General features: G+C 33.2%; 1 protein-coding gene across 1 annotated transcript in view; it reads left to right on the top strand.

Annotated features, from left to right (window-relative positions):
- The window catches only part of LOC140441658 (SEC14-like protein 2), a 123,857-nt gene extending 116,372 nt beyond the window's left edge, over positions 1-7,485 (top strand). Inside the window, exons 9-10 of the mRNA XM_072532522.1 lie at positions 3,443-3,594; positions 6,757-7,485. Coding sequence (XP_072388623.1) covers positions 3,443-3,594; positions 6,757-6,965 — 361 coding nt within the window. The 3' untranslated portion in view covers positions 6,966-7,485. The remainder of the gene's footprint in view (positions 1-3,442; positions 3,595-6,756) is intronic.
- The last annotated feature ends 4,867 nt before the right edge of the window (positions 7,486-12,352 follow it).

Below are 12,352 nucleotides of genomic sequence, written 5' to 3'. Positions count from 1 at the left end.
AATTCTATGATTTTATGACTTTCCGGTTCTGCTGCATGGTGCAGAATCATGGACTCTTATTAAATGTTGCCTGAATAGAAATAGAAGAAAAATCAAAAGAAAGGGATCTGGAGGTATATAAAAAGAAACCAAAATATATGCACTGTAGCAGGAAGAACAAATTCTAAATATCTTCATTCAATATTAATCAGTAATACTTTAAAGAAGTAGAAACATTTAAATAGCTTGGGATAGTACTTCACAGAACTTATGAAATAACAGAAATACAGCAAAAACACAAGGTTATAAAGCTCTATATGCAAATAAAAAGATATTAATGAGATAAAAAAATTAGTAAAAACACTAGACTGAGCATATAAAACATCAATCAGACCAACAGTAACATAAACAGCATAAACTGTAAGACCAAGACTTAATTCTAAAGAAGCAGAAATATTAAAGATCTTCGAAAGAATAATTATTAGGATGATTATGGGACCACAAAAGAATTAACTAAAACGAAATAACATTACTAATATATATTGAGATAGGTAATATACTAAAGGAAGAAAATATTGTAAGAGTAATAAAAGCGCAGAGGATTATGTTGTATGGACATATATTCAGAAAAGCAAAAAACACAGCTCAAAGAAAATTAACGGAGTGGACACCAGAATGAGAAATACCAAAAGAGAGATAAACTCAAGATACGATGGCAAGACCAAGTTAAAAGCGATTTAAGAATACTGGAACAGCTACTACTAAAATTGTAAATAAATAAACCCCCGGTGACAAATACATCACCACATACAGTTATTCATTTAAGTCAAGATTCAAGGACTCACAGCATAGGATGAAAAAGAATGTCCTGGTTGAGAAATCTTCTGGTGCAACGGCCTCAAAGATAAGGTATCTCTAGAAAAAGGTAATAGAACTGTTAAAGCCCTCTTGGTACCAAAAAAAGAATCGTGTCGCCTGAGATTTTGATTCTTTGGTTCAGTGCTGCAGTACTCTGCGCAGGACAGAGTGGGCTCAAAACTCCAATAAGAGTAATACAGGCGAACCTTTAGCAAATTAGCAACTTCGACAAAACTTATGTTACTATGAAATAAGTCAGTAATATTTTTTAGCAGTGAAGCACGAAATTGACCACAATACAAGAAAGTCAAGGAAACTTTTCAACACCGAAAAACAAACATTACAAAGTTTTACAGTAGAATTTTACAACCGAACTAAAGAAATTTTTCCCTCCATGTGTAACGAAAATATTTTGCTACCACATGGGGTATTATTATAAGGGGTAGCAGATTGGGGATAGAAATTACTGGGGGCGGAGATAGGGCCAGCAAAATAAACGCTTTTTGTGCGAACGGTACTCAGGGTTTGTTAGGAGAGCTGGGGTCATAGACAAGTAAATGACAAGTGGTCGGATTGGGGCAACTACAAAAATATGAAACAAAAGGTCATGAATCTCTTGGGACAAACAAAATAAAAAGCAACAGGAAACACCTCTAGTAATTTAGAAAGGGCGCCACTTCGAGGTGCCTAATTATAACCATTACAACAGCTAGTTGTAACTATCGAAATAATTATTAGAAATGCAAAACATATCTTTTTCAAATGAAACTCAAAAAAGGGTTAGTTAAAAAAATAAACAAAATGTTAAGAAAAAAATTTAACATTTATTGTGTCTTACCACAAACAGTTAAAAAATAAGGCAATACAAATTTACTATAAGAACAGTTACCAAGTAAAAAAAATATAAAGAAAAACTTACATGTGTCCTATCTGTTTACAATGGGGAATTGCTACAAAAACTTTCAAAATTGTTGCTGCATGGAGGTTAACCTTTTTTTACCAACAAAACAAATGAACATCAAAAATAATAACACGAGCTGTCCTGAGTTAACATTAAATTTAAAAAAAAAACTGAACAAATAAATTGACAGCTAACGTCAAAACCTAAAATTTTACAATTTATTAATTATTACAAATTTGAGTTGTTATGAAAGCAATTATTACTTTAGCAAAAAAATACTGTCTTTACTTTAAAATTTGACACAAAAAAGTTACCTGGATTTCACAAAAACACTAAGTTCCTGAGGTTGGAGACTGGAGTTGAAGTCTCTGGACACGAACACACGAACAAAAGGACTGCATCTCACACTGCGAATTGGACCGACCATTTGAGACCGAAGCTGGCACTGAACACAAAACTTATGACTCTGCTTTTTAAAAAACAGGAACAGGTAGAATTAGACTGCATCCATATTAATTTGATACGATTAACTGCTACTAAAATTGTTTTCCATAACATAAGACGAAGATTTCCCTGAAAAGGGACAAAAACAGAAAACTATAAATTCGACGCGAATTTGGACATAACGCTGAAACCCATCACTCTTAATCGCGGCTCCAGCGAGAGTGATGAAATTATCTTTAAAATTAATTCGCACAATCTTGGTATAAACAAAACGTATAAACTGAAATTAAGACGCAAATTATTAATTTGAAAACGCAGTATCGGGCGGTTTGAACGAAGAAATATCGAGGAACATACGCAGCTGCGAAATAAATAAACAACTCTAAGATGGTTTATATTAACCCGAGCCGAGAAAGAATTGAAATATATTTCGGGTATTTCAATTTAAAAGATACGAACTAAGAAACATGGAAAAATTCTTCGTTATTATAATACATATACGAGAGGATTTCAAGGAATTTACAAATGCTACACATGTAATCAGAATAAATTATTTAAGATCTTAAAAAACACTTGGAATGATTTCTGTGTGGTACCCAAATAGAAACCAAAAGTACCTTTCCAGATGAACATCCTACGGAAAACAAGTAAGGATCATCTCAAAATGATCTGATGCCAATCTCTCTCCTGATGTCAACCATAATGTAGCTTCGCCTATTTTTTAAATATTTTAAACTGTTTGTCCTTGTGTAGTGTAGTGTAATGTACAATTTTATGTTTATAACATTCCATAATTGTTGGATAGGCCAAAATTGACGAAATATCCCTGAAGATGCTCTAGGGAGCGAAAGTACTTGGGCAAGATTTAATTAATAAACTGTGCTCGATATCTGCCTTTTATTTGATCAAAGTATATTATATTACACTATTAAATTTACTACAGCTTCCAAATCAAAGTTTAGGTGAAATTTAGGTATGGTTTTCTAGGTAAATCTCTTTTCACATAAACTTTGATTTGGAAAAGGTCTTAATTTGAAACCTTATTCAAAATGTTTTAAGTCCTAAACTGTGCATCTCACATATTTTCTAATAATACTTAATAAAATAATTATAATAAACTTACCTGACATCAATTCATGTATCAATGAACATTTATTTTTTCAAATTTCTACATACTCTTTAAAATGAACACTTTCATCGTGAAATAGTCCATGATATGGACTTTTTAGTATTTACCAATAATTTATTTCGCTTTTTTAGATGGGATTTCAAAACCGACGAACACGATATAAAATTCGGGATCACTCTAAAGGACGAAAATGGGGTTGAGAGTCCTGTGGTGCGCCACAGAAGAGTCGCGTCGCACCAAATAGACGAAAGCGGTGTAATAGCGTGCCAATCTCCAGCAACATGTAAGTATTTCACGATAAAATAGGCCGGATTTGAAGGGAATGCGAATTGATTATAAAAAGAAACTTCAATAAGCTTCAAAATGGAGTAAGTAGAAGCTCGTGTGTTAGACTTTTGCTGAAACTAAAGCGCTGTAAATGACAATATGTAAGTTTTGTGCCCATTTGTAACGACGAAATGGTCGAATTTGGTAAAGAATAAAAAGAAAAGCGAAAAGTGATTGTAATAGCTAAAATTAATCAATCTGGTTTTGAATTAAACTCTAATTAGCTTCATTCTCTAGATTTGTTCTCTGGAAAACCACTTCGAATTCTTAGATTGTTGGTGCCTGATCTAAATGGCTATTTCGAAGATTTTCAATATTAAATGATCAAATGATCTTCTACATCAACCATGCAGCGCTTTTTAGTTCGATGAAATAATGATCTTGCTCCTATCTTGAAAATTATGATCTTTTTCGGCATTCAGCATTTTCCAATGACACTACAGCTCAAACTAGGCTTTTTCGTTCTCTAATTTCTGCCGTGAATATTAGCAATATTAGCAATATATATATATATATATATATATATATATATATATATATATATATATATATATATATATATATATATATATATTTAGGGATTCTACAGTATTCACTGCCTTCCCTCGCTCAACCGTTTCCATCTCTCTCTGTTGTTCCATTCTCCATCGTTTAGTCCTCTCTTACTCATGGCGTCGTCTACTTCGTTCCTCCAGGATTTTCGGGGTCGTCCTCTTTTCCTCCTTCCTATGGGGCTCCATTCGGTTATTTTCTTTATCCATCTGCTGTCGCTAGTTCTTCTTACATGTCCATACCACTTTAGTCTTTTTTGTTCTATATATGTTAGTATGTCTGTTTCTATTGATGTTCTTTGCTTTATTTCGTCATTACTTCTCCTATCCATTCTTGTTACTCTGCAGCATCTTCGCAGGCATTCCATCTCTGTTGCTACTATCTTACTGCTGGTTTTCTTGTTTATGATCCAATTTTCAGCCCCATATGTCATAATATTTCGCACTAATGTTTTATAAATCTGCGTTTTTGTCTTCATATTTAGGTGTCTATCCCACCATACTGAGTTAAGTTGTCGGATTGCTGTTCTTGTTTGTCCTAATCTTTGTGTAATTTCTTCCTCTGTTGTTGCCTTTTTCGTGATTATAAACCCCAGGTATTTGAATTTATCCTTTCCTTTGATTGTTACGTTGTCATCAATCTGTAGATCTTCTATGTCTTCTTCACTTGTAGAGAGGTACTCTGTTTTCGCGAGGTTAATATCTAGCAATCTATTAGCAATATCACAGATATAAATTAGATATATCACAGATATAAACATATATTTGGTGGTAAAGACGTAGTATCCTTTATAAAAATAGGAAGACTAAGATGGGCAGGACATCTGGCAAGATCACAGCAGAACAACCCTGCTAGAAGAATTCTTATGTCACAACCTGTGGGAAGTAGAAATAGGGGTAGATCAAAACTCAGATGGAGAGATGGTGTAGATGAGGATGGTAGACAAATAGGCGCAGCAAACTGGCAACAGTTGGCAATGGATAGAACTGACTGGCGTAATAGACTTGGGAAGGTCGAGGCTCTTTTATAGGGCTGTAGCACCAATGATGATGATGATATTAGCAATTACATGCCATTCGCCTCTAAGGTATTTTAGTATTTTGTATCTATGTTTTATTCTAGTTAAATCTTCTTGACTGATCTTTTCTGTGAATATATTTTCATCGTATCCTGCGCTCTGTGGAACATTTCTAAATATTTTTAAATCATTTAATATTCTTTTCGTCTTCGGCATATTTTACTTGGTCCTCCGGTTTGTGGGTTAAGCTGAAGGCTAACTACCTTATACCTCAGAAAAAGAACCTAGTTACGAAAACGATGTTTTTGTCTCGGAACCGGATGGATAAATATAGAAATGATTAAAGCAATGCAAAATGCATTGCTTTGGAAGGATATATTTTGGAAGGAATACTGGAACCTCCAAAGACCAAAGCTGGATTTGTGAATACTATGTGGGGACTTTATTGCCAATATAGAAACTAAAATGATTAAACATAATATCCATATTATATCCAATGACAGAAGGTTTTTGGCTAGAAGACTATAGAAGGATTTTGAAAATACCATGGACCCAACAAGTTACAAATGCAGAAGTGTTAAGAAGGCTACAAAAGGATTGCGAGGCCATAAAGCACATCAAAACAAGAAAGCTGGAATATTTAGGCCACATTACCAGAGGTGGGAAATATGAGATATTAAGGCTCATAATGCAAGGTAAAATCAAGAGTAAAAGATCCATAGGAAGACGAAGAATTTCCTGGCTGAGAAACCTAAGAGAGTGGTATAGTTGCGGCTCAGTAGATCTTTTTAGAGCAGCCGCCAACAAGGTACGGATAGCTGTGATGATAGCCAACCTCCGATAGGAGAAGGAACTACAAGAAGAAGTCTTACAGAAATAGTAGCAAGTATCGTGTTAAAAAATCAACCGTGTTGCGTGTTCCCACATAAAGACATTCAAAAACAAAAATGGGTTGTGAAGATTCTCTCGGAATCAAATTGATCATATCATTGTATATGTTAGTAAGAGAAACAATATCCTAGACGTAAGAATCCGTAGAAGAACAGATGGATGAACTGCAGAAGGACACAAAAACAAAAACAATATATAGAACTTTTATTTGACAACTCTTTATAAGTTTCCGGCAGCCATATGATAGTGTAGATATAAATCAAGTATTTAATGCGACGGTGAAGTTCTTAATACCAAAGAAACTCATCCACACCAGTCTGTATAGATAATGGAGTATCTCAAGTACACGTAATGGAAGACTGAGACAATTGGAAAAAGGTTGTATTTTCAATTAATGCCCATTTAGATGTGTCCTTCTTTCCCTAGTTTTCCTTTTCATGTATTTCTTGTGTGCTTGGTGTTTTTCTGGTATGACTCCTTCACATTTTCCTATTCCTTTCTAATCTTGTTCTTCTTTTTTCTTACGGTATTTGTTGCTGCGTTGTTGTTTGCTTTAAATTCTTATTGTTCTTCACTATCTAGAATGTATTTATCATTGTGTTAAATAGATTATTTATGTTTTTTTATTCTACAATTTGTATTTACAATATGTTTTAGATATTGTGACCTTCGACAATAAATACAGCATGTTCAGAAGCAAAACCATACATTATCGAATATACGTCACACCACCATTAGAAAAATTAAACATAATACCACGTGATAATGAAATAAATATACTCCAATTGAACTTAGATGAAAACTTAGAGACTCCAAAGAAAGAACAGATGAACAATAACGCGGTTGTTGAACCTACAACAGCGTGAAATAACTTACCACAACATAGGCTGCATATTACATATAGGGGGAAGGTTATGCGTAAGCAAAAATTATGTTTGACGATATTCTATCTTAGAAGAAGACAAAAAAACATAAATATGAAAATATTTAATCGAAATTTGTCTGTGTGATAATTAAGTCATTAAAAGAACTAATTAGAGTAGTTTGTGCAATAAAAATAACGCAATTTAGCGTTAGTTTTATTGCAGTTTGTGGCACTTCCACCACTTCCACAGACTGACATACATAACCTAAATTATTACTATTTATATTTATAATTATTTTAATAAAAATTTGAATACAATCTCTCTAACGTACGATTTTACTAATCTGATAATCTGTTAAAAACTGTATTTTTTCAATTTGTTAGGGGATAGCTTCGAATCTTTTAAGATTCGTCAGAAGTCTTCTTCCAAGGTAGCAAAATTATTAGATTTCCAAATGTACTTATTTTGGTTATGTATTATATTGTTTATTTGATGTAAAATAAAGGCCTAATTACTTAAATTACATTTATTAATTTTAACTACCTTATAGCTCATCGATAGTAACGTGACTGATGATAAACCGTTTCCTTAAGTTGTACAATAAATTTCTACCATTCTTAATAAGGCTGTTAAAAAATGTTAAAGCTCTAAACATCAAAGAGTAGTGCAGTATTCAGTTAGTAATGAAGTTTACTTGTCATTTAGAATACTGTTAGAAGTAACAGTACTCCTCCAGGAAGTATTGGATCATATCAACTTTTGTCCTTTTTAAACTTAAGACTATTTTAAATTGGCGGTACCGCAGACAGTTGGCTTATTGTACAGCTTTCATTTACTCTTCGAACTCATTCAAGGATTCTGGAACCCTGTACAAACTTGTAGAGATCTAGAAGATGGATACTAATGTTTTATTTCTCTAGATTATTTAAAAAATCCCATTATTTCTCTACAACTGTGTATTTTATTATAGAAAATCGGTTAATAACATTCTACAACAAAATTTCATTCTATTCCCTGCTCTAATATTATTTTAGAAGAAGAGCTGTACACGACCAGAGAATGAAATACTTAGATGTCGATTTAAATATAAAAACCTCAATGAACTAAAAGAGGAATTTGAGAACATGAATTGGGACATAATTGAACCATCAAAAGTTGAGAGAAGAGGAGAAGGAATGTAGATACATTCTGGCAAGAGGCTCTGCTAAAAAGGCAAGGAGGACCATACCTACGGTGGAGTAGGTTTGTTAATCAATAAGAAGAGGAAATCACCAATTCAAATAATTAATATCATCTCGGACAGGGTTACAAAACAGTATGCAGTTTTATGCTTCAAATCACTTTTACAAAAAGAAGTCTAACAGAAAGTGGACATGGATCATACCTAACGGAACTACCAAAAATGAAATAGATTATTTTCTCTCAAACAACAAAAGAATAATAGACGTCACAACAATAAACAACGTTGACCATCTTATACTTAGGGTAAAAATAAATGCCTTCAAAGTAAGAACAAATGGAGAAGAATTTCGAAAGGTATTAGCGAGTAAGTTCGAATCAGACCCTCCGCATAATCAGAACCAAATTGACAGTTAACAAAAAAATAAATAAAAACCTTTTCGAAGCCCGACTAGAGGTCGCAAAAAAACAAGAACGTCTTCTTCTTAATCAGCTTTTCCCTTAACAGGGGTCGCTGTTCCTTACTCTTTACTTCCAATGTTGTAAATCGCATCTTCTTCACCTAAACCTTTCTCTCTCAAGTTCTCTGCCACACAGTCCTTCCATCTTCTCCTCGGTTTTCCTCTACCTTTTCTTTTATCAACTTCTAACAGCTCTATTATTGGTCCCACATAGTTTTCATCTCTACGTCTGACATGACCAAACGATTGCAGTCTTTGTTCTTGAATCTTTTTTGATACAGTAGTCACCCCGGCTCTTTCCCTAATCAAGTTGTTTCTGATCCTGTTCCTTCTAATCTTACCTAACATCCACTATAACATTTTCATTTCAGATACCTCCATCTTCTTTACAAGCCACACTTCAACGCCGTACACCAACGCAGGTCTCACTACACTCTTGTATATCTTTCCTTTCAGTCTCCAACCATTCCTTTTCCTCCTAACCACATATACTCCGTTTTTGACCTGCTAACCTTAAGTTCTCCCTCTGCAATAGCCCTTCTTTAACATTTCTTTGTTCTCCTCTACTAACACGTTATCATCGGCAGAGCATTAACCAAGGAGCCCCCTCCCTTACTTTTTCTGTCAGTATATTCATAAAAAGATTAATAAATTCTAAGTTTTTACAGTCTAAAACTCTGGTGTTTTAATTATACAATTTACGATTCAACGGAAAAACAGGCGAACTGTCTGATGTGGAATGAATCAATTGCTGACCGAGGTGGAAACGAAATGGCCTCATGCTTGGTCCAATACATTCATTCGTTATTTGGACCGATAATTGCCCATCCCAAAACCGGAACTTACAAATGATTATGTGCTACTTTTATCTACTTTCGAGATATCCACATATAAAAGAAATCACTAACAAATTCCTTTTGCGATGGCATACGTACATGGAGGTACACTGTATACACTCACTTATATAACTAGATGCTAAAAAATGTGCTAATTTTCAAATTATTACTCCATGGGATTGGTTACAGTTGATTAGAAGTTCTGTAAAAATCAAAGATTTCAAAGTGTAGGAAATTACAACTTCTAATTTTAAAGACTTTAATAAACTGTACAATTCTTGTGATCCACCGTTTCAAAATAAAAAGAAAACTGAGAATAACAAAAAATATTTAATTTCACAAACAGTATGTATGCAATACAGACAAGAAAATCCTGAGATTCTGTATTTTAACAAAGACTTCGACTTGGAATTTCAGAGTGTGGACTTACACCGAAGAGTTGGTAAAAGAAATCATCAATCTGTAGAAGATTCTCTATTTAAAAAAGAGATACCTTAAATCAGATAAGTACTAAAAAATGTAATGATCTTCAAAAGCTGCTAAAGTGGGTTCCTCCTTGTTAGCCATAGGTTCTGTGACAATATATAATTTAATTATAGAATTTTTGTCAGACACATGCATAGCTTTATAAATCTGGTACTCGTTCATGAAAACTTTCATGAGCGTGTATAGGGTTAGACATGTACCCTTTGTTTATCCTATATGTAATAATACCTTATCCGTGGTCCAGTTTTGTTTGTCTGTTAAAATAAATGTCTTGATGAACCCCTAGACGAGAAGCGAGTGTCCTTGTATTTTCCTTCGACGTGTTCTTCTATTAATTATTCGTCTATTTCGTTTTAGGGATATTGCTGTGCATTTGTCTGAGAGAAATAATCTGTACTTATCTGTGTATACTTTTTTAAGGAATATATTATAACCTTTCGAGACTGGCTGAATGACGAAAGTCTATGCCACAAAAAAAAAGTGGGTTCCAGCGAAGTTTAACGATTTTTTTCAGACTCTAGTACATAAAGACATAATTCAGATTACTGATAATTATTATCGGCAGTAGCCCTGCATTTTTTTAGTTTTTAATTATTTTTTTGTGTAATTCAAAAATTATTGTTAATTTTTTTACTCAATAAATACACAGTTGCGTTACAACCATTTCTGTTTTCTTAATTCGACTTTTTAAGAAGTTTTTTTAGTACTCGTATTAATGGTTTTGTTACAAACACTTATGTATAATATTTTTAATTCTTTAATAAAGCCTCGTTTTTGCCATAAGATACGTGGCAAAATTAATATTAAGTCACAGTCAAAAATTTATTTTTCAGAGCAAAAATTAAATCCATTTTTTTCCAAAAGCAGTAGTATTCAAAAAATTTTCTTCTTGGTGGTAAAAAGAACAATGATCATTATTCACATATATAAGAATGCTAAATAAAATTTAATGTATTAAATGGAAAATGTTACAAAACACTAAAAAGAATTTTTATTTTCGCTCTCCTGTAAAATTTATATTTTGTGACTTATACACTTTTGTTCTAAGGTACGGATATGGTCTGTGTACATCCTGAGTAAATAAAGAAGTCCAGAACATTTGTACAGTAAAACCTCCGTTAACCGAAATAATTGGGGGGGAGGCCGTTCGGATAACAAGAATTTCGGTTAAAAATAACATTGTTTTTTATAATATTCTTGATCAAAGTATTGGTATTAAAAAATACTATGAGTTGATTTCGTAATGTTTTCTTATAAGTAAATTCAAAATAAAGTAATACAATTAAGGAAATAGAACAAGTTTAACATGCTTTTTTAAAGAAATCTGCTATTTTTTGCGTTTTCGTTTGACAACGATTTTTCTCTCTCCCTCCATCGTTAATTTGCAGAACGTCATGAGTTTGCCTCATTCGCTTGTTCGACGAAACGTAAAGCAATCTGAAAAGGACAAAACTGTATGTAATGACAACAAAAATTAAGAATCTAGTCGTGTCCCTAACTAATTAGGCCTACTGTATAAAATTCTTTCCTCTAAAGCATTGAAAATCTCGTCGACAGTCTTGTGCTGCCTGTTGCCTTTTGGGTCGTCATCTGATATGCTCAGGTTGTCTTGATAAAGAACCATATCAATGATGTCCTGGTCGATGAATTCACGTTCTGAGTCATCAACTGCTAACCAGTTACGTATCTCTTCTTAGTTAATTTCGTCATGTCCCGGCAAATTTTTAATGAAAGGTTTAATTTCTTCTGTCGTTTTCTTACCATTTTCTTCTTCAGGATCGTCAATCAAAATCTTATCAACAAGTTTGTTCCAGAATTTTTCCAAAGTTGAAGATTTGATCTTGGCCCACGACTCAGATCACCAATAAAAATGTTTTATTGTTAAAGATTTGAGAATTTCGGGAACACTTTTGGATTAATTCGTCTCCTGTAATAACAGATGTCTTTAAGAATGCTTCTCTATAATGTCTCTTGAATGTCTCTATGACTCCCTGGTCTAACGGCTGGATTAAGCTTGTGACATTCGGTGGCAAAAATCTGACAATTGTCACCATTTTGTAGATTTTGAGGGTGAGGGCGCATTGTCAACAAGCAACAATGCTTTGATGAGAAGGTTTTTTGATTTTAAAAAGGATTTTACATTTAAGACGAATTCATTTTCAAACCATTCTAAAAAGAAAGTGGTCGACATCCATGAACTTTTTTGGCTTTTATACCTTAAAATGCCTTTTCGGGAATATCTTTTAGAGCTCTTTTATTTTTGTGATTTCCCAACACACATAGACATCAATTGGTGAGTGAAATTAACGGAATTGTTTACGTTTTGCGACAAACATTTACTTTTTATTGACGAAATTATTGAAACTGTCAGCCGTTTCGGTTAAGGGAGGTTTTACTGTATTTACAAAATTATCGCTATCATTTT

This window comes from Diabrotica undecimpunctata, chromosome 5, assembly GCF_040954645.1.
Source record: "Diabrotica undecimpunctata isolate CICGRU chromosome 5, icDiaUnde3, whole genome shotgun sequence".
Taxonomy (NCBI): Eukaryota; Metazoa; Arthropoda; class Insecta; order Coleoptera; family Chrysomelidae; genus Diabrotica; species Diabrotica undecimpunctata.
This window is presented reverse-complemented; position numbering and strand designations above follow the sequence as displayed.